The sequence below is a fragment of the Spodoptera frugiperda genome, chromosome 19, assembly GCF_023101765.2.
Source record: "Spodoptera frugiperda isolate SF20-4 chromosome 19, AGI-APGP_CSIRO_Sfru_2.0, whole genome shotgun sequence".
Lineage (NCBI taxonomy): Eukaryota > Metazoa > Arthropoda > Insecta > Lepidoptera > Noctuidae > Spodoptera > Spodoptera frugiperda.
Genome location: NC_064230.1, coordinates 3,283,594 through 3,306,975, shown reverse-complemented (window position 1 = coordinate 3,306,975; position 23,382 = coordinate 3,283,594). Strand labels below are relative to the sequence as shown.

General features: G+C 40.0%; 3 protein-coding genes and 2 long non-coding RNA genes across 5 annotated transcripts in view; 3 read left to right on the top strand and 2 right to left on the bottom strand.

Annotated features, from left to right (window-relative positions):
- The window catches only part of LOC118281238 (solute carrier family 2, facilitated glucose transporter member 1-like), a 29,821-nt gene extending 24,353 nt beyond the window's left edge, over positions 1-5,468 (top strand). The window contains exons 9-12 of the mRNA XM_050700951.1: positions 593-729; positions 1,647-1,749; positions 2,499-2,599; positions 4,307-5,468. Coding sequence (XP_050556908.1) covers positions 593-729; positions 1,647-1,749; positions 2,499-2,599; positions 4,307-4,444 — 479 coding nt within the window. The 3' untranslated portion in view covers positions 4,445-5,468. The remainder of the gene's footprint in view (positions 1-592; positions 730-1,646; positions 1,750-2,498; positions 2,600-4,306) is intronic.
- Positions 5,469-6,190: 722 nt separating this feature from the next.
- LOC118281128 (zinc finger protein 454-like) lies at positions 6,191-15,380 on the bottom strand. Its single transcript, XM_035601610.2, has 10 exons — positions 15,169-15,380; positions 14,511-14,648; positions 13,478-14,101; positions 12,753-12,947; positions 11,987-12,078; positions 10,738-10,848; positions 9,198-9,401; positions 8,144-8,255; positions 7,136-7,243; positions 6,191-6,617 (listed from the first exon to the last, which is right to left on the bottom strand). Exons 1-10 carry the CDS (start codon positions 15,310-15,312, stop codon positions 6,450-6,452), a joined length of 1,896 nt encoding a protein of 631 aa, XP_035457503.2. The 5' UTR covers positions 15,313-15,380; the 3' UTR covers positions 6,191-6,449.
- Positions 7,301-23,382, top strand: part of LOC126911887 (uncharacterized) — a 94,872-nt gene continuing 78,790 nt past the window's right edge. The window contains exon 1 of the long non-coding RNA XR_007706400.1: positions 7,301-7,387. This is a non-coding gene — a long non-coding RNA (uncharacterized LOC126911887). The remainder of the gene's footprint in view (positions 7,388-23,382) is intronic.
- LOC118280943 (uncharacterized) lies at positions 15,919-17,981 on the top strand. The gene has a single exon (XM_035601355.2). It carries the CDS (start codon positions 16,125-16,127, stop codon positions 16,890-16,892), a length of 768 nt encoding a protein of 255 aa, XP_035457248.2. The 5' UTR covers positions 15,919-16,124; the 3' UTR covers positions 16,893-17,981.
- On the bottom strand, positions 23,023-23,333 carry LOC126911888 (uncharacterized). Its single transcript, XR_007706401.1, has 2 exons — positions 23,231-23,333; positions 23,023-23,088 (listed from the first exon to the last, which is right to left on the bottom strand). It is a non-coding gene; the product is annotated as an uncharacterized LOC126911888 (long non-coding RNA).

Here is a 23,382-nt window from a genome sequence, read left to right as displayed (position 1 = left end):
GTATTTTTCTTAAGTTTGTGCCTATGTTTGTTACTCAATCACGTCAAAACCGCTGAAGAGATCGATATGACATTTGGAACAGGGGTACTTTTTTACCACAGGCGAAGCTGCTGGCAGAAACTAGCAAGTATCTAATATATTTTTTATGGATCACCTGATGGTAAGCAATCGCCGCCGCCCATTTGAACACCAGAAGCGTTAAATTCAAGTGCATTGCCAGCCTTTTGGGGGTTAGGAATTTAAGGTTTGTTGTTCGGGAATCGGGGATTGGGAAGATTGGGAAGGGGAGAATTGGGCCTCCGGTAACCTCACCCAAACAACGCAAGCGTTGTTTCACGTCGGTTTCCTGCTCGGCCGTGGTATCACTCCGGTCGAGCCGGCCCATTCGTGCCGAAGCATGGCTCTCCCAAACTTACTATAAACACTTATACTATAGTCATAGAATAGTATAACTTGGAAAATACTACCTAATTAAAAATCTCAAGTTCTGCCAGATATCATTATTCCACGCGGACGAAGTCGCGGGCAAAAGCTAGTTGTACATAAAGTTTAAAATGAAAAATATTGAATACCTATGTATGTGTCATTCAAGGTATGGGAGCAATGAATGTAGTGATGACAATCATCAGTCTACTGCTAGTGGAGATAGCGGGCCGCAAGACGTTACTGCTGATTGGTTTCGGAGGCATGTTCCTGTGTTCCGTCGGTCTGTGTGTCGCGTATTTATATGTGAGTATTTAAATATTGTTACTATCTTGCAAATTATTTACAACTTAAAATACCTGAAAAGGAATAAAAAACTAACTTAAAACTTAAATAAAAAAAAAAACAAAAAACAAACTGACATGGTCACTAACACTATAATTGGAAGTTACAACGGGATATTTACCCGGGCTTGCAACAGTGCCGAAATATCGGAAACTCATTAAAATTGAAAAACATGGTAAATATCCCGTTGTTACTTTCAATTCTATTGAAATATTGTTATACCTATCTTGTAAATTAAAAAGTATAATATAACTAGTATAATAAAAAAATTGATGCCTCGTTGGTTGAGTGGTTGCAAATGCGACTGCCGGGCAAGGGGTCTCGGGTTTGATTCCCGTGTCGGGCAAAGCATTACCGGGCTTTTTTTGGTTTTTCGAAAATTTATCTACACGGAGTCTGGAACTATGTCCAGGATATGGCAATAGGCTCACACCCTATTACATGGGACTTAAAACATAAGTTGTGAAAAGTGGATGTACCTACATTATACATATTACAGTAGCGGCATTACATGCCGTAATGTGCACCTCTGAATAGAATCTCTACACAAAGTTTCACCTTAAACTACGTTTAAAAAAATTGATACCAAATACTTGGTGTCGCATGGTTCTTGATTTAAAATCATCATACAAACGTATCACAACGCTACAGGGATCACTCGCTAATTACGAAACATTTCTTCTGTAAATCTGATCGCCTAGTACCTGTATCTACATAATTTTGAGGTTCGGTTTCTGGAATTTTATGTATTGGAAAAATTCACAACTTCGTTACATGAAAACATGAGACTAAAAAGCCCTTCCCGTATCGTTTGTTATGTTGTCTAGAAACCGTGCACTTACCCCCTTTTTAAAACACCGTGTATATTTTCCTTTCAGTCCACGCTCTCCTGGGTATCGTACGTGTGCATCGCGTTGGTGATTCTCTTCGTGGTGATGTTCGCCGTGGGTCCTGGTTCCATACCCTGGTTCCTCGTCACTGGTGAGTAGCGTCCTCTCTTCTAATATACGACAGAAGCCCTACTCTTGTCAGATGGGGCCCAGTAGAGCTGATGCCGACCCGAAGATACGGACTACCTTTTTTTTTGATGACGGGGGGAAACCTTCAAAAGATAAAAGACTAGGGAGTGTGGTATTTTTACCTCACTAAAACCACCCCGGTGGCCACTCTCTGCACCTGTAAGAGGCACCGAGACCTCTTAGTAGACCTGCTCCGGAGCCCCCACGGTGCAACGCCTGTTACGGCACATCCCTAGGGAGACGTGTGTCTCCCATTAGCCTCGTTGTGCAAGTTGCACAGCAGCACGTGACCACTGTGCCACCGGTTACCGGGGCTCCGGCTCGAAAAGCAGGAGTAGGAACGGGGTGGTTTTTAGTCAGTAAGAGTTTGACATTCCCTCTCGTCTCGCCCAAGGCGGGAGAAGTCATTCGATGATTTTCCCCCTCAAAAAAAATCTCTTCTCTCGTAGCGTGTTATACGTTTTTTTTAATCAGACCAGAGTCAGACTTTTACTGACTAAACACCACCCCGTTCCTACTCCTGCTTGTCGAGCCGGAGCCCCGGTAGCTAGGTAGTCCGCAGCTCCGGATCGGCATCAGCCCTATTGACTATCGTAAGTAGCCCAATCGTAGCTGTTTAAGAGGTTAGACTCTTAATATTGGGTTTGTATGGGATTGTATATAAAACTAACACAAGTGTTTAATAATTCCACCATACATTTCGTTCCACAGAACTGTTCAACCAATCGTCTCGGCCGGCAGCTACATCAGTGGCGGTGACAGTCAACTGGACAGCCAACTTTATCATCGGACTCAGCTTCTTGCAACTCTCTGTAAGTTATATTTTTTATCTTTATATATATAATTCTTCTGTGCGTGTGTATGTCACTGAACTTCTCTTAAACGATTGGACCGATTTTGATGAAATTTTTTGTGTGTGTTCAAGGGGATCTGAGAATGGTTTAGATTCACAATTTTGTCCGCTGGACAATGTTCTTTTAAATTATTTTTTAGTTTATTAGTACATAGTTGTTGATTTTGGCAGCGCTAACTGTCGGGACAGACTAAAAATATTTGACACTGTGTTGGTAGCGCCGTCTGTCGGATCCAATGTAAAATTTTCAAATTAAAGACGTGTAGACAGGACAACGTCTGTCGGGTCCGCTAGTTGTTCAATAAATTTACAATTTACATACATATGTATTACAAAACACTTGTCTGAAACCTTTAAAGGTTTATGTGACAGAGTGGAGAAAGTGAACCCACATGCAGTATGTTACATTAAAAAATAAATTACGTAAACACCATAGGTATTTTTTATTACAAGTTATCTCAAGTTATTGTGCTATGGATGTGTGCTATAGGTGTGTGCGATAGATATTTGCTATGGATGTGTGCTATGGATGCATGCTATGGATGTGTGCTATGGATGCGTGCTATGGATGCATGCTATGGATGTGTGCTATGGTTGCGTGCTATGGATGCGTGCTATGGATGTGTGCTATGGATGTGTGCTATGGATGCGTGCTACGGATGTGTGTTGTGGATGTGTGCTATGGATGCGTGCTATGGATGTGTACTATGGATGTGTGGTATGGATGTGTGGTATGGATATGTGCTATGGATGTGTGCTATGGATGCGTACTTTTAAGTGTGGGAGAGCCATGCTTCGGCACGAATGGGCCGGCTCGACCGGAGTAATACCACGGCCTCACAGAAAACCGACGTGAAACAACGCTTGCGTTGTGTTTCGTTGTGTGAGTGAGGTTACCGGAGGCCCAATTCCCCCCTTCGCAATCTTCCCCATCCCCATTCCCGAACAACAACCCTTAAATTCCTAACTCCCAAAAAGCCGGTAACGCACTTGTAAAGCCTCTGGTGTTTCCAGTGTCCATGGGCGGCGGCGATTGCTTACCATCAGGTAATACGTCTGCTCGATTACCGGCAAGTCCCATAAAAAAAAAAAACTATGGATGTGTGCTATAAATGTGTGCTATGGATGTGTGCTATGGATGTGTGTTATGTATGCGTGCAATATAGATTCATGCTATGGATGCGTGCTATGAATGTGTACTATGGATGTGTGCTATGGATGTGTGGTATGGATGCGTGCTATGGATATGTGCTATGGATACGAGCTATGGATGCATGTTAGTGATGCGTGCAATGGATGTGTGCCATGGATGTGTGCTATGGATGTGTGCCATGGATGTGTGCTATGGATGTGTGCCATGGATGTGTGCTATGGATGTGTACTATGGATGTGTGGTATGGATATTTGCTATGGATGTGTGCCATGGATGTGTGCTATGGATGTGTGCCATGGATGTGTGCTATGGATGTGTGCCATGGATGTGTGCTATGGATGTGTACTATGGATGTGTGGTATGGATATTTGCTATGGATGTGTGCTATGGATGCGAGCTATGGACGCGTGCTATGGATGCGTCCTATGGATGCGTGCAATACATGCGTAATATATCACCATTGCACGCATGTGAAGCTATATATAATTAAAATATGTATTTCTTTGTTCACAGGCAATACTCGGAGCGAACGTGTTCATAATATTTGCGGTTCTCCAACTAATATTCATATTCTTCATATACTGTCGCGTGCCTGAAACTAAAAACAAAACAGTAGAAGAAATCACAGCGATGTTCCGACAACAAATATAATTCTCGAGCATACCCGAACTGTTTCGAGATAACTTGAACGTTTTCGAGTGAAGTAGGGAGCGATAGTTAAAGATTTGTACATTATTTTTTATTGTAATGTGAATTGGTTGTAAGATGAACGAATGAGGATAGTTTAGGGCGTGTTTGACAGTGTCTGTAGGATTTATGTATCAGATAAATTGAAATATAGACTGTAATTTGTATGAACTGCCTCGTTGCCTCGTTGGTCGAGTGGTCGCAAGTGCAACTGCCGAACAAGGGTTCGATTCCCGGGTCAGGCAAAGTATCTATTACTGGGCTTTTTTCGGAGTTTCGTAAAATTTCTCGGTAGTAGCACGGAGTCTGGAATTGTGCCCAGTATATGGCAATAGACTCACCCCCTATTACATGGGACTTATAACACAAATGGTGAAAAGTGGGTGTACATTGTATAGCGGCATTACGTGCCGTAATGTGCACCTCTGCCTTCGGGAATAAAAGGCGTGAAGTTGTGTGTGTGTGTGTGTGTTTGTATGAACTATTAGCTTCTGCCTGGCTTCGCCCACGTTCCCGTTCGTGGGATAAAAAGCCTATAAATATTATACGAACAAATTTTGATACTACATATTCCTATTATATTTTTGTTACAACGTTTTATTTTAAAATCGAAAATTTTAACAAACTGCCTGATTGTGAAAAATGGGTGTAGTCATATGAGTATGACTTCTATGTACATCTTAAGGTAAGCGTCCACAGGCCCGCATCGTACGCATCGCACGCAACGGATTTTAGTTTGTCTTGTACAGAAACTCATACAACTGCGTCCACTGATCCGCATCGTACGGACCGCATCATCGGCAATGCCTACATGCGATGCGTACTGATGACGTCATACGGAATGCGTGCGATACGTGCGATGCGTACGATGCGGGCCTGTATTAGTGTGATGTCACGCACGTATTAATGTACTTATGTAGCTATTATGTGTCGATAGGTTTTAGGTATACTATATTTAATAAGGAAATCTAGAATCTGAATTAAATATTTATTTTAATAATCATTTTTTGTACCTATCTACTATATTGTAAAATATTGTTAAGAAAAAAAATTAAAGAAATACTCAGATCATGGTATATTTTGTTTAATTTATAGCGTACCTCGCAGATTCATCTACGGTAATGAAAAAGTATTCTTTCTATATTTTTTTTTTTGGGATAAGCCGGTAAACGAGCAGACGTATCACCTGATGGTAAGTATCACTCTGGCCAAGCCGGCCCATTCGTGCCGAGGCTTGGCTCTCCCATACTTAGATCACTCTCTAACCTCTTAACAAGAGTCGGAGCTGCGGTCTACCTAGTGGGTTACCGGGGCTCCGACTCGAGAAGCAGGAGTAGGAACGGAGTAGTGTTTAGTCAGTGAGAGTCTGACACTCCTTCTCGCCTCGCCCACGGCGGGAGAAATCATTGAATGTTATTCCCCACTTAAAAAAAAGAAACAGCCTGTCGTCACACATGCGTGGTTCTAGTAAATAAATAATAAATGATATTTATTTTTGCAAATAGGTTACAATGTAACTCTTTTATACATACGTCAATCTCTTAAATGACTAGATGAATAAAACCCAATTTTACTGTATAAAAGTTAAATATATTAAAATACTGATACATTAAATACCTATAGGTACATACTCGTACAATCACTAAATACAAAATCAAATATAAATAAAATTGACTTAAAATTCTAACAATATTTTTTTAAATAGACTGTCTTACTATATGACTAAAGTATTTTAATGTGATATATTTTACATAATTACAATGACTAGAAAATCCATGTAAATAAACCTACATTTGTTTATTTATCTTTTTCACAAAAAGTAACCAATAGTCACGCCTTTTATCGCCGAAGAGGTAAGCAGAGGTGCACATTGCGACACGTAATGCCGCTATACAATGTACACCCACTTTTCAAGTTCTAATACTAGTGTTAGTGACCATGTCAGTTTTAAAACTTATATAACAAAAACTCAAGTATGTAACAGAGTAGCAGTTTTCCTCGCAGTATGTAGTCGATGCACTCTCTTTCTATGTGTATATAGAGACGCACTCTGTCTGAACGTAGAGCCACATAGCTCACACCAGAGCGGGCGGGCGCCTGAGTGAATCAGTTCGTGTTCAATTAGACTCTTCTTGTGCTGAAAAAGAAAATATAATAATTTGTTAGTTGACTTTTTTCGGTTTTTCGAAAATTTCTCAGGGGTAGCACGGAGTTTGGAATTGTACCCAGTATATGGCAATAGTCTCACCACCTATTACATGGGACTTATAACATAAATTGTGAAAAGTGGGTGTAGACAATGGCATTACGTGTCATTATTTGCACCTCTGCCTACCCCTTCGGGGATTAAAGGCGTGACGACATGTATGTTGTTAGTTGACTAGCTGATACTCGCAGCTTCGCTCGCGTGGATTAGATACGGACTTTGTGACGAATAAAAGTAACCTAAGTTACTCTTTAGTATATCAGCCACCTGCCAATAAAAATCCCGTCACAATCGGTCCAGCTGACACAAATTTAAAAATATATTATTTTGGTGTGTGTATCATGTTGTGTTGATGTTATTCAATTTAGATGGATAAAAGGATGGATAGAAGGCTTAAAAGGTGTTTGAGGCAGTACGAAGTTTGCCGGGCTAGTAGTTATAAAACTCACCGTAAAAGCCTTCCCGCAAGTCTGACACATTTTGTCCCGAACATTTTCTTTGATACCTTCGTGAGCGCGCTTGACGTGTCGCGTGATACAACGCCTTGTGGCTAGAGCCTGTAAATTATAAATGGACATAAATAAACTACATTTTAAGTGTGGGAGAGTCATGCTTCGGCACTGCTGGGCCGACTCGACTGGAGTGATACCACGGCCGAGCAGGAAACCGACGTGAAACAACGCTTGCGTTGTGTGAGTGAGGTTACGGGATACCCAATTACACCTATTACGCCAATTACGCCTTCCTAATCCCTGATTCTCCAAAAAAAAACCCTTAAATTCTTAACCCCCAAGAGACAACGCACTTGTAACGCCTACGCCGAGCCAACAAACTAGGGCGGAAGCAGCTCTTTTTTATGGTATAAGCCGGTAAAGGAGCAGACGGGTCACCTGATGGTAAGCAATCGTAGCCGCCCATGAATATCCGAAACACCGGAGGCGTTACAAATACGTTGCCGACCTTTTGGGGTGAGAAATTTAAGGATTGTTGGGGAATTGGGGCTTGGGTAGATTGGGAAGGGGGTGGGGGGAGTAATTGGGCCTCCGGTAACCTTACTCACACAACGAAACACAATGCAAGCTTTGTTTCACGTCGATTCAATAGGTGACAAGCAGAGCGGGTGAAACCGCGCGGAAGTAACTAGTATTTTAATAAAATAACGTAATTATTATGTCAGACTGCCTCGTTAGTCGAGTGGTCGTAAGTGCGACTGCTGAACAAGTGGTCTCGGGTTCGATTCCCGGGTCGCGCAAAGAAATACTGGGTTATTTTCGGATTTTCGAAAATTTCTCAGTAGTAGCACGGAGTCTGGAAGTGTGTGGGGGCATGGGACTTATAACACAAATGGTGAAAATTGGGTGTATATTGGATAGCGGCATTACATGAGCACCTCTGCCTACCCCCTTCGGGGAAACAAGACGTGACGATGTGTGCGTGTGTGTAATTATGTCACTCACCTTTTCACAGATGGGACATTTATGCTGCGTCTTCCCCATATGTTGGTAGTTGACGTGGTCCCTCAGCTCATTGCGAGACCTATACCCCTTCTCACACATACTACATTTGTATCTGAAACAATATAATAGAGATGATAACGGGGTATGAAACAACACTTTTTTTTGTTTTTGAGGGGGGGGGGGGAATCATCCAATGACTTCTTTCGCCTTAGGCGAGGCGAGAGGGAGTGTCAGACTCTTACTGACTAAAAACCACCCCGTTCCTACTCCTGCTTTTCGAACCGGAGCCCCGGTAAACCCGCTAGGTAGTCCGCGGCTCCGATCAGATTTTGTATGGTATAAGCCGGTAAACGAGCAGATGGATCACCTGATGGTAAACAATCGCCGCCGCCCATGGACACTTGAAACACTAGAGTGTGTTGTTGGCTTTTGGGAGTTAGGAATTTGAGGGTTGTTGGGGAATCGGGGATTGAAAGGGGGTAATTGAGCCTCCGGTAACCTATGGAGTTTCTTGCTCGTTCTTCTCCATAGGAATCTACACTTTGGAACGAGCAAATAGAGCAACTAGGGGACTGACCGACAGACAGATATTTTGCTCTTTTAATATTGTAATATTTGCTTTGACGTTAAAGTGCCTTCCTGGTTTATTTGAAATAAGGGGCCATCCATAAATCACGTCATACGATTTTTGACACTCACCCCGTCCTTGTCACAATTGGTCACATTTCTGAGACCACCCCCTCTCTAGTGTGCCGTCACATTTTATAATATTAAGTACATCTAGAAATAATTATTTAATTCAAAAAGCAGTTCCGAAATTTGTGTTATTTCAATTAAAAATATTTTTTAGTATAACTAACATAAGATAACAGTTAAATTACAATAATTGGAATGTGATGTCACTAAATTTAAGACCCCCTCCCACCCCCTCGTCACATAAAGTCACACTTCGTCGACCCCCCTCCCCCTTAACGAGTGACGTCATTAATAGATGGCTCTTAAATAATTTTGCATATTTTTTGTTTCAAATAGATGACAAGAGACACGAACTCACTTCAACAGATCCACTTTAGCATGCGCCATGGAATACTTCAAATGATTCTCGTAAGACTCGCGACTCACAAACGTCTTGTCGCATTGTTCACATCTGTACCGCGGCCGTTCAGTGTGTATCTTCGCGTGGTTCGCTTTTAAAGATATCCTGATCATCTTGTGGCAGATCTCGCATTCTTCGCGAGGTGGCGGGGATTTGTGGCGCCTGAAAATTGTTTTAAACATGATATATGTATACAATGTGATAGGGGTGAGACTTCTAACCCGTTAAGGCTGAGTACTACATCTAATTTTATCGACAAAAAAAATTATATGGGGTGTTGAACCCTTTCCCCCTAAAAATTATGGCTATTTTAATTTATTTTTTTTACTTTATGTGATATCAAAGGTTGTATGCGTTGTAGAAACAAAAAAAACGACAAACGGTAGCTAATAACCTTGGCTAACTAAATCATTACTTGTTTCATGTTTGATAATGTTTGGTGAGAAAAAAATTATTTCTGAATTAATTTTACCGAAAAAATCGCAATTTTTCAATATTTTATTTTTTTGTCGATAAAATTAAATGTAGTACTCAGCCTTAATGGGTTAGAAGTCTTACCCCTATCACATTGTATATAATTTGGTTATGGGGTAGTCGACTTAAAGTAAGCGTGCACAGACCCGCATCGTACGCATTCCGTATGACGTCATCAGCACGCATCGCATGTAGACATTGCCGATGATGCGGTCCGTACCATGCGGATCAGTGGACGCAGTTGTATGAGTTTCTATACAAGACAAACTAAAATCCGTTGCGTGCGATGCGTACGATGCGGGCCTGTGGACGCGTACATTGGATCGTTTCGTTTTGTTTCTGTTTCCGACATCTCTATATATAAAAATCAATTGCTGTTCGTTGGTCTCGCTAAAACTCAAGCACAGCTGGACCGAATTGGCAAATTTTGGTCTAGAATTATTTGTGGAAGTCCAGGGAAGGTTTAAAAGGTGAGGACAAAATGTTTGAGGCAGTACGAAGTTTGCCGGGACAGCTAGTTATAAATAAAAATGTGACGGCACCGCGTCCAGTTCGCGCGACAATATTAAGCCAAGCAAGGAAGTTTCGGCGCGTCGCGTTCCGCGCGCGCCTCAAAGAGCCATCAGACCACCGCAGATGGGGCCCAGTAGCGCTGATGCCTGATCCGGAGCTGCGGACTACCTAGCGGGTTTACCGGAGCTCCGGCTCGAAAAGCAGTAGGAACGGGGTGGTTTTTAGTCAGTAAGAATCTGACACCCCCTCTCGCCTAAGGCGAGAGAAGTCATTGGATGATTTTCCCCCCTCAAAAAAAAAGCAAGCAAGTTTGACTGAACCAATTTTGATGCCGTTTTCAGCACCGTATTTTTAAGATTTAGGAGAAGGCTTTAGGGATATTAAGACCTGACAAAATACGCGTCTAATATTTTTTCATTACCTAACTGACGGACTAAATAGATTTTTAATATTCATACCCATGACGGGGTACAATACTTTTAACATTTTGCCAATCAATTTTGATACTTACTGCTCATGTCTTCTAAGATTATTTTTAAATGGGAACCGTTGCCCGCAGGTCGCGCATTCGAATCCCTCCCTGTGGCATTTCTGTACATGTTTCCATCGCGCACTCTTATTTCTGAAAGTTAAAATCCTTTTAATATTATATAGGCGAAAGTTTGTATATAGGGTGACTGGTAATTAGTGAACGATATTTAAACACGTGATTGTACTCATGATTACAAACAACTTTCCCGAAGAAACTTTTGTTGTATACTCATTAGTTTTATTTTTATTACAATAACAAAATTTCACGAGGCGATGCGCCCGTGGCCGCATTATCGGAGGACTAGTAACTAGGTAAGTATTTTAGAATCTTAGCTGATCATGCGAAAACGCGCGCGCGTAATGTCCCTGAGACGCGCCGGACTTCAGTGTTCCGGTGTTTTCATGGTTGTATCTACTGTAGATCCTGGTGCATAGGAGTTACAGCGGTATGGAAGGTTGTGGCGGGCTTGTCCCAATACAAAATTTATTTATAAATTTTTAGCCGTGTTCGTCCCACTGCAAGGCAAAGGCCTAACTACCCTTCTTCCTTCTCACATTATCCTATATTTCATTGTCTGGACTTTAAAAGAGACTAAGACCTCTGAGTTTGTTTCGGCATTTCTTCTCAGAGTAGTCAGATAGGAAATGCCGGCCTCATCTAGCTATTTGAAATATTGACGGGTAAAAGTGTTATTTTATAACCTATTTACAGAAATAAATATTATTGATCATTTATTTATTAATTTTTAGCCGTCATCGTCCCACTGCGGGCCAAAGGCCTCCCTACCCTTCTTCCACTCCTCTCTGTGCAGAGCTTTCTGAGGCAACTCCTTATCGTAGGTGTCAAGTTCGTCCCGCCATCTCCTTCTGGGCCTTTTTTTGGAGGGGGAAAATCATCCAATGACTTCTCCCGCCTTGGGCGAGGCGAGAGGGAGTGTCAGACTCTTACTGACTAAAAACCACCCCGTTCCTTCTCCTGCTTTGAGCCGGAGCCCCGGCAACCTGTTACGTTGTCCGCAGCTCCGGATCGGGCATCAGCCCTACTGGGCCCCATCTGTGGTGGTCGGGCTCTTTGAGGCGCGCGTGGAAGCTCGGCGCCGCACGCACGGGTCTGGTTCTGTTCGGGCGGCGAGCTACCCTTGCTCGCCGACCGCAGGCCCGCACTTACGGTGGCTGGGATCGTCACAATCTCTCTCGTCTGTTGACGTTGAATAGGCAAAATTACTTACCCAAAATATTGATCACATTCATCACACTTGTATTCTAAAGACGGGTCTTTTAGTTTTGTAGTCGTTGAGTCTTCTTTCAATGTCACTTTATTCTGCAAGAAAAAAAAACATTAAGGTCATCATATGTTGCATGCTCTTTTATTATTATTTTTATGGAGGGGGGGAATCATCCACTGTCTTCTCCCGCCTTAGACGATGGGAGAGAGGGTGTGGGACTCTTACTGACTAAAAACTACCCCGTTCCTACTCCTGCTTTTCAAGGCGGAGTCCCAGTAAATCGTTTGCCAACGTATCTTATAAAATAACTGCCGTACTCAGTCTTTCAATGATTACTTAAACTTTTCTTTAGTGACGATTTTGTTCCAAAAACAATTGCTAAGGACTGGGTAGTTTCTTTTTTTTCTCCTCTAATAACATCTTCTGATTTATTTCGTTGCGGGATCCAAGACAGTCATTCATGTCCCTGGGACGCGCCGGACTTCAGTGTTCCGGTGTTTTCGTGGTTGTATCTACTGTAGATCCTGGTGCACAGGAGTTACAGCGGTATGGAAGGTTGTGGCGGGCTAGTCCCATGAAAAAAAAAAATATCCTACTGTCGCTACTTTAGAGGTATTGACCAAGTGAAGTCACCAAGTAGTTTAATCACTTTATCCACCCTCCAAAAAGTCACTGGTGTTTCGGATATCCATCGGCGGCGGCGATTGCTTACCATCAGGTGATCTTCCAGCTCGTTTACCAACCTATCTTATAAAATAAGACTACTCACCGTTTTAGTTTTCTTATTAGAATATTCTTTAATCTCATGTTTAGTTTCCAAATGTACAGAAATAGCTTTCTCATTCAAACTTGTGTATTTACACAACTTACAGTCGTGTCTATGGTAGTGTTCTTGTCTATGGCGTGTGTACGATGACGTAGATGTGTAGACGAGGCAAACATCGCATTGTGAGTGATTTGGTTTCTGAAAGCGAAAAAGATATTAAAAAGAAACTTTTTAAACTAACTAACTTTGCCCCACTCTTGGATTTTCTCCTGTGTCGTCGATGCGTTTACAAACATACAAGTTCACATACGCATGACACCCAGACCCGAAACAATAATTTGTGGATCACACAAAGAGTTGTTCTGTGCGGGAATCGAATCCGTGACACGTTGGATAGCAGACGATTGCCCAGCTAGTGCGCCAACCGTGCAATGGAAGAGTCATGCTTCAGCACTCCTCTAGTATAGTGGGTGTCCATGGGGGCGGTGATTGCTTACCATCAAGTGATCTATCTGGTCATTTACCTACATCACACTAAAATTATAAACGTGAAAGTTTGTTTGTTCGTCAATCACGCTGAAACTACTGAACGGATTTTGATAAAATTTCTTATAGAGTCAGGCTATGAGCTGACTTGAGTGATAGGATACTTTTCATCCAACGGAAACGCGGGCGAAGCCGCCGGCAGAAGCTAGTATCCCATAAAAGTAAGGATAAATAAGGCATACCTTTAAATGTAATGAATTATGTTCGTTCATTTTAGTTTCACTATCAAATATCTCAATACAACTATCACACTTAAAACTAGCCGCCAAATATTCAGCATCCATTCTACAATCACTTCTCATCTTCTCCAATTCAGAATCATCAATAGAGACAAGAGAAAATCTTTTTTTCACATGCTTTCTCTTCTTTTTCACACCTGGCAACACATTATTTGACAGTTCATCTTTATTGTCTATGCATTTTGACAGTTCATCTTTATTGTCTATGCATTTTGACAGTTCATCTTTATGCTCTATGGTATTTGACAGTACATCCTTATGGTCTATGGTTTTTGACAGTTCATCCTTATTGTCTATGCTTTTTGACAGTTCATTTTCATTGGCTATAGACAGTTCATCTTTGCAGTCTCTGACGGTTGCTGGATCATGGTCTGACCAGTTGTTGAGTTCGGATAATGGAATGTCATCATCATCATATTCATGCTTTATGAGTAAATCTGTAGTTGGGCCGCAATCTATGAAATCTTCTGTTAAATTTATGAAATTGTCTGTGTTCATACATTTTGATGTGACGGCTATTTCGTTTAGTTTTTGACTAGTGAGGCGGGATAAACATGTTGACTTTACCTGTAAATAGAAATTTATTTATGTTAGTACATGTCTGGCTCAGTGTTACTATGGTAGCAAAGTAGGACTGCCAGGCACTTAGATTTCAAGTTTGATTACCTGATAGGAAAAAATATGATTAGGTTCATTAGGCTCATGCCTATTCTATGGGTATCATAACATAACTGCTTAAAAATGGGTGTTACATTGTATCTGTACCTCTGCCAACCCCTTCAGGGGTGTGTGTGCTTTTAGGCACTGCCTCATTGGCCGAGTGGTTGCTAGTGCGACTGCCGGGCAAGGCGTTTCGGGTTAGATTCCCGGGTTGGAGATAGTATTGTTTGGTTATTGGTAAGCACTAATGGGCTTTAGTATGTCTACAATAGTTATTAATTATAAAAATATACTAAGTAGTCCACAAACTACTTACATTAGTTCGACCATCAGCGATGTCACTGAGATGCTTCAATGCTGTACAGGCTTGTAGTCTAAACCTCGTAATCCGACTCATGACAGCTCGACACTCCCAGCAAATATACAAACTCATTGTGTCTCTGTAGAAACCTTCCTGTAAATGGGAGAAAAGATATTTAAAATCAACAATGAGGTTCTATTTATAAATGAATAACTGAATTTATATTAAACTTCTGTCAGCGGCTTCACCTGCATGCACTTGGTTTCTATTTCAAGGTATTATTTGTTAGTCTTCCTAAAACTTGAGTACAGCTGGACTGATTTGGAAAATTTTTGTCTTGAATTATTTCTTTTTCCAGGAAAGGTTTAAAAGGTGCGAAAAATCAATTTTGAGGTGTTATGAAGCTGGATCAGCTAGTATCTTATAAATCAATTAATAAATCAAAGTCTAATTGGAATTAAAATAACTATAATTTATCACTATAAAGATGTGTAATTGTAAAGAAATTTGAGAAAATAAAGATTTTTATTATTTATTATTTACTTAGAAGCGAAAGAGATATGTAAGATTCGTAGGACCTGAATTGGCGTTACATAGTCTCTGCTGTACCCCATGGGAGACAAGTGTGAAGTTATGTATGTATAATTTATTTATTCATAAAGTATTTACTCACTCTGTAAGCCTCAGAATCGTAAGATAATAGCGAATATAAATTATTTATTCCATCGGGTAATCTACATAACTGAAATAGCTTCCGATTTCTGCTTAAACAGGTACAGCAGAGCTTTTTTAGCTCTAATTCTGGGCTATCATCCATTTTTATTACTTAAATTATAGTGAAAATATAAAAAATCGTAAAGTTTACAATTTGTATGCAAAACAAATCAAAAATCAAATGACAAATTAATAGAAGTGTTGCTGTAACTCTTATAGAATCACCCTACAGACATATTAGTATTTGAAAATTTTATCTACTATCTTAGCAAATCGGTCTTTGAAGTATCACAAAATGTTTTTAATATTATTTCACATTCTTTACATGTTTTGTGTTGACTGTGAGAATTTATTCATGTTCTAATTATGGGTAAAATGTATCCTCACATAGGGAATTTTTTTAACGTTTGTAGCACCAGACTAGATGTCAAAGAAGTGTTAGTTCTTGTTTTGTCTATGGTATACGATAATAAATTACCCATTAAAATCGGAAATTACTTTAGTATTTATTTTGAAATTTATAAAATTATAAATACAAACGTATTTTTATATGAAATTTTTATTAAAATTTAAATATTTGTGCAAGTCAAAAGTTTTGATAACATTGTATTGATCATCAAAATGAGTCAAACTAAAAAAAAAACTGAACCGTTTTTATGGAAACTGTACGTTGAGGCTGACATCCCAAAACAAGCTATGAGGAAAGTTTAGGAAACAAAACAATTTTGTCTATGACACCTACCTAAATAATGGCCTATGGCTACTGTATCATTAATTTTATTGTTTCTATTGTGTATAATTCGTAAATAAACACGAAAACAAGATTTTCTGGTATCCAAAACCACAAAGCAGCGTTACATTCATGAAGAACACACAAATATATCTGGAGAAACGCGTAAATTGCTTATAACGAAAATGAACATAAACGTCAATGTTTATGAAGTTCCCGTGGTGAATGCTGTTATAATGCACCAGCCGGCGCCCCCAGAGTCTCAACAGAACCATGTACAGCAGCCCCAGCCCCAGGTAAACCCACCAGAACCGCAACAACAGCATCTTGTTGAGAGAAAACCGAAAATCGATAAGAAAAAGAAGGAAGCTATCGAGGGGCAAGCTAGGGAGATTATTTTTAAGGTAATAAAGTTCTTTGAGAGTGAAAAACAGAACAGAGGATACGCGTACCCAGTAGAGAATGTTGTTAAAAGAGCGTGTGCGGCTACAGGACTCTCTGAAAGCACGATTAAAAGAATAAAACGCGACGGTTTGAAAGCTGAAGCAACACAGACGAAAATCGCTGGCCCTAAGAAGAAAAGGGTTCGAAAAACAAAAGTTCAACTTGATTACTTCCAGCTATGCGCTCTAAGAGGTATAGTGAACAGTTACTCAGTCAGAAAAGAGGTTCCAACACTTGGAAAAATCCTCAACGCCGCTAAAGTTGAATTGAACTACCGAGGAGGTAAGGAGTCTTTAAGATTAATATTACTAAACAAGCTCGGTATTAAGTTTAAGAAGTGTGAGAAGAAGAATAAGAAGCCTCCGGAACAGCAGCCCCAGCCGCCGCAGCCTCAACCGCAGATCCCGAATATCATGCAACACCAACCTATGCAACAGGTGATGAAACCGGTTGACAATCAGTGCGTATACACAACCATGATGCCGCACGTACCACCGGTATCGTATTAACGTAGGTTACAATGAGATTTATATCAATAATGTTATGTTTTGTTCGTGAAACTAGAGTTATGGATCATTTTGTTGTTGTTTCATGAATGACAAGCTTCTGCCAGCGGTTTGGCCTGTGTTCGGATTAAAAGTGGCATAACTATGTGTTATGTCAGACCATAATCTACCCCTATTTCATGATGCCTTCTCTTGTTTTGTACTGAAGGACTAACAAACAAACAAACAAACTTTTGCATAATCATAATATTAGTAGGATGATGAGAAACCATCTGTATTCTTATTGGAAAGAGATGTGTGAAAATTAATACTAATTTTATAAATGCTAATAAGACTATTCTAGGTACTCAATTTTACACTTTTCAATGCATCCCTATACTAGGATTTTCTCCTGTGTCGTGGATGCGTTTACAAACATACAAGTTCACATACACATGACACCCAGACCCAGAATGACAATTTGTTCGATTTACTGCTGGGCTTTTTTCGGTTTTTCGAATATTTCTCAGTTATAGGGTCACCACTTCTTACATGGGACTTACAGCATAAATTGTGTAGTGGGTGTACATTGTACAGTGGCATTACGTGCCATAATGTACACCTCTACCGATTCCTTCGGGGATAAAAGGCGTGACGTTGCGTGCTTCCTCATTAATATACTAGTCTTATTAGATTACCATAAAATCAGCAATAAAGCTCACAATAAATGTTAATTCATTGCAATAAAATAACTAACAGTTTGAATAACAACAAAATGATCCAGTAACTAGTTGATTTTGAGATAGAACTACAGTTGAATAAATAATGCCAGTTTCACATTAATGCAATGTATAGTTTGACCGATACTGCTCTACCACTTTTGAATTAGAGACCTTTTTTTTGTGTGGGAAAAAATCTAAATAATCTTTTCTCCCGACCTGGTTGAAACATGAGGGAGTGTCAGATTGTTATTGGTTTACTCCACTGCAGCTGTGAACGGATTAGTAGGTTACCGAGGCTGCGGCTCGAAGCAGGAGTAGAAACGATGTGGTGTTTAGTCAGTAAGAGTCTGATGCTGAGTCTTTCCTCACCCAAGGCGAGAGAAGTCGTATATATGTACCCAAAGTTTTCCATGTTACTAACCACACCCATTCTTACTCCTGCTTTTCGAGCCGGAAGCCTGGTAACTTGCTAGGTAGTCCGCAGCTCCAGGTCGCGAGGTTCTCCCGTGATAGTATGATTTTCCACACACAAAAAAAGGGTAGAGTCCGAGCATCTGTTAAACTATCTATTGTCGACATGAAGCAAATACAAAGAGATGTCCTTTTTACTTAAAATATCATTGGGCAGGACCCATTTAACTTATCAAAGTATTAAGTGTGGGAGAGTCAGGTTACCATTTGCCCAATAACCCCCCTTCCCAATCTTCCCATTCCTCAACAACCCTTAAATTCCTAACCCCCAAAAAGCCGGCAACGCACTTGTAACGCCTCTGGTGTTTTGGGTGTCCATGGGCGGCGGCGATTGCTTACCATCAGGTGATACGTCTGCTCGTTTACCGGCTTATACCATAAAAAGTGCACAATAGCATTATGGCATCTCCTCTTTGTACTAGTTTCATGGTTGTCGATCACCAACTAAAATACACTGGCCAGTAATACAATATTTTGAAAAAAATAAACATAGTGGACTATGTTTATTTGACATTTGACTTACCATGTAATTATCCGTATCCAGTGCCGGCGTAAGGGCCACTGACACCCTGGGCGAAAATATTGTGGCGCCCACTTGAGGGAAGCAATATCAAGTGTTAGTAGTAGTTTTTCATTTTATTGGCGCCCCCTAGACTTTGTCGCCCTGGGCCATCGGCCCATGTCGCCCCCCCTAACGCCGGCACTGTCCGTATCCTTAGTACGAGTTTCCTTTACGTTTAAAGTAATCGAAACGAGAGCGCGTTCGGCGCTCTGATTGGCCGGCTTGAATGAACCAACCAATTAGGACCACACCAATCGAGCGATCGTCGATCGATGGTGGAATGAATCGGTCGATGTCGATCGACTGGCAATCGATCGATTGGTTAGGCGACTGGTATACGTCGATCAATTTAAGGTGCCACACCAATCGATTAATGACGATCGGTGGCATCGATGGACCCTAAGAGCGCCGAACGCGCTCTCGTTTCGTTTTCGTTCAACGTTAAGCAAACTCGTTCTAAGCCCTCTGGTCTAGGTTCCTAGAAAGTACCTATAAATATTATACAGATACTAGCACATCATGTAACAATAGAACTCATCAATATTCAACTCTGTTTTAAAAGGATAAGATTGAAAATCGATTGGGGAAATGTGATGATATAAATGTACATGGAAAAAAAGTATTGAAATCAATGCAAAGGGTTTGCTTTTTTAATGGAAGGCTTTGGAGGGGGGGGGGAGAAGTATTTTGAGGAGGGGGATAATTTATATCAAACGTGTTTCCTATACCATAATCTCCACGCTTAACATGCGTGTAGTAGATGGCAGTTTAAAATAAACCTTTTTTTTTGTTTAAAAGGGGGACCGCCTTCAATAATCTTCATCGCCTCCATTTTTTTAAGTCACGTAACTGATATCTATAGAGCCTTCTCCTAAGTCTGAAAAATACTATGCTGAAACCCGCATCAAAATCGGTTCAGGCAAACGCGAGATAACCGCGCACAGACATACATACGGATCACACTAAGAACATACTTTTTTAAGGAGTAAAATCATGCAGTGGCTTCCCCTGTCTTGGGCGAGATGAGAGGGAGTGTCAAACTCTTAATGACTAAAAACCACCCCGTTTTTACTCCTGCTTTTCGAGTCGGATCCCCTGTAAACACGGTGAAGCGTATATTTCGAAATCAATATAACTTTTTTTTCTATGAAAATATACTTTGTTTTACACAAGTCTCTTTGCCCCTACTTTAAAGCTTTCCATTAAAAAAAGTATCTCCTTATAATTAGATTATAAAAATAAAATATAATATTGTTTTCATATTAGAATCCTATTACTTAATAGAGAAAAAACACCACCATATCACTCTGTTTGGTTTTCTATAGCAATGGCATTCACTGTTTTAACATACTATAAAATGTTTATTTTTATTTATATTTACTTAAAAACAATGTATTTTTTCATTGACCTATACTACCTAACGGATGATGTATTTTTACTTCATCAAATGAACTTAGATCTTTCTAAAATGTCAACGAATATTTGCAAAAAAATATGACGTCAAATAAGGCATAAATCTAATTATGTTTCGTAAAAGAAATCTACAATCAGCCAAGTTATTTAGTATGCAGGTAAGAAAATATAGATAGATTCAGTACAGAGACAGTAGCTGTTGTTGTACTAAATTGTACGCTTTGTAACGAAGCCATATCTTCTGTAACCATTCGTGGACTCAGTAGCCGACCAATGGTTACTGTCTCTGTACTGAATCAATCTTTATTTTCTTACCAATACTCTTACTTTACGTTTAAAGTAATCGAAAAGAGCGCGTTCGGAGCTCTGATTGGCCGGCTCGAATAAATCAACCAATCAGAGCGCCGTACAGCATGCTAAATAATTTGGCTAAATGTACATAGATCTACTTAACAACGTGAAAACGTTTTTATTTCGCATCAGGTAAGGTTGGTTATTGTAATTATTATAAATTGAATGTTATGGTGCGTCCACATTCAACAAATACGCCGCAGCTCGCGAGCAACTTGCGAAATGTGCGTCTAATCTTGCTGGATGTAGACGCACCTTTATAACAGTGTTTTTTTTTATTTGTATGAAATTATTGTGTATAAGATTGTCAAATGTCAAATTGTAAATCGTAATTTAATCATTGTAAATCCGAAACAACAATTTGTGGATCACACAAAGAGTTGCTCCGTGCGGGAATTGAAACCGCTACACGATTCGCAGTAGCCGGGCCAACCGTGCAGTCATATTGTTTGAAAGAATACTTGAACTTACAATTCTGTAAGTCTATTCTATAGCCACCAATCTGTTTCTCTTTCTGAAGAGATGTGATGTTTGCCCAACATAGAGTTACATGCTCATATTTCTTGTATGATTATGTAGTTTACGGCTGCTCATAAAAAAATCTTTTTTGTAGGAATGTCTGTAAATCTTCTCTCATCACTCTTAAGGTAAGCGTCCACAGGCCCGCATCGTACGCATCGTACGCATTCCGTATGACGTCATCAGTACGCATCGCATGTAGGCATTGCTGATGATGCGGTCCGTACGATGCGGATCAGTGGACGCAGTTGTATGAGTTTCTATACAAGACAAACTAAAATCCGTTGCGTGCGATGCGTACGATGCGGGCCTGTGGACGTTTACCTACAGCGCGCTACATGTCACACAGCTTGCTACGCGCAGTAGTTACAGCTGTGTACTGTCACTCTCTTAGCATTCACCGTTTTTTTTTATTTGATCACTTTATTAATTGACATAGGCTACATTATGTTAAAATCTTTGTACAGTACTATAAATGAATAATTATATATTTACTAGGTTAACACATAAGATAATATATAAGGCTGAATATTACTTTATGTAATTTTAATCGAATAAAACGATTATTTAAGTTTTACAACATGTTTTATTTGTTTACACCCAGCTCGTTCCGTCGGGTGCTATTTCCTTTAGAAATTGTCGAATCATTCTTTCATACAAACCTTGTTCTATCTAATTTGGTCGAGTAGTTTTGGAGTTTTGCGCTTACATACATTTCGCTCATATTCACACGACTGCTACTGAGTAGCAGCGCGACAAACGCCGCGTTGTGTCGCGAAATGCTGTTCATGAATATGAGCCTCTAGCATGGCTTGAAACTAGTCAAGTTCCTTGTCAAACAGTTACGTGAGTAAGCCGATAATATAATAATTAATTTATAAGCAAATAATGAATAATTTATTGAAATTATTATTTTAATGTATTGATCATATAAAATAAAGAAATCACCGAAATCAATGTAAGCACACAACTCCAAAATTACTCGACCAAATTAGATAGATAACAGCCAAGACAAGTTAAGGCCATCAGACCACAACAGACGGGGCCCAGTAGGGCTGATGCCTAATCTGTGCTGCTCCGGATTAGGCTGCGGACTACTTAGCGGGTTTCCTGGGGCTTCGGCTCGACAAGCAGGAGTAGGAACGAGGTGGTTTTTAGTGTACTGAAAACATATTTATTCTACACTTGCAACAACTCGACTAACGAGGCAGTCCTAGTCATCTTTAAAATATATTTTTTATTAGGCATTTTCAATGAATCCTTGGAGCCTTTGGGCCTTCGTACATTGTGCAGTAGTCAGAGTCGGTCACATAGATTAGACCACAGTATGATAGCGTCCAATGTTAAAAAGTCAACATGGAAAGTTCAAGACTGTCTCGTTGCGTTAGTCAAGTGGTCGCAAGTGCGATTGCCAGATAGAAGTTGGGTTCCTGGGTTGGGCAAAGTATTGCCGAGCTTTTTTCAGTTTTTTGAAAATTTCTCAGTAGTAGCATAGAGTCTGGAATTGTGCCCAGTATATGGCAATAGGCTCACCCCCCACTACATGGGACATACACAAATAGTGAAAAGTGAGTGTACATTGTACAGCGGCATTACGTGCCATAATGTGCACCACTACCTACCCCTTCGGGGTTAAAAGGCGTGACGACGAGGAAGTTCAACCAACATGAGTCCAGCTTTAAAAATAAAAAAGGTAATTTAAAAAACTAAAAAACCCGACTGCGTTTCTTTATAATATTAAAATGAAAAAACCCTAAAACAAGAAAGTCAACGTAAAATTTAAGCAGTCGGGACCCATTCTATATATAAAGACTTTGTGAGGGCACATACGGCTGGCTTTCTAGAATGGGTCCCGACTGCTTAAATTTTACGTTGACTTTCTTGTTTTAGGGTTTTTTTCATTTTAATATTATAAAGAAACGCAGTCGGGTTTTTTAGTTTTTTAAATTACCTTTTTTATTTATTTATTTTTAGTTTTATTATTTTTTTAATTTGATATATCTAGTGTCACTTTCACAGTAAATACGAATCAAACGACCCCTATCGAGCGGAAATCCATCGAGTCGTTCAGGTTAGAGAGTGAGAAATATTAGAATTTGGCGCCAAAAATCCGCCATTTTGTTTTTTTATTATTTTGATATATCCAGTGTCACTCTCACAGTAAATACGAATCTAACGACACCTCTCAAGTCAAAATCCATCAAGTAGTTTAGGCTAGAGAGTGAGAAATATTCGAATTTGGCGCCAAAAATCCGCCATTTTGTTTTTTTATTATTTTGATATACCCAGTGTCACTCTCACAGTAAATACGAATCTAACGACACCTCTCAAGTCAAAATCCATCAAGCCGTTTAGGCTGCAGAGCGTGCCAAACAATTATACATACATACATACATACATACATACATACATACATACATACATACATACATACATACATACATACATACATACATGACGACTCGAAGAAGTCATA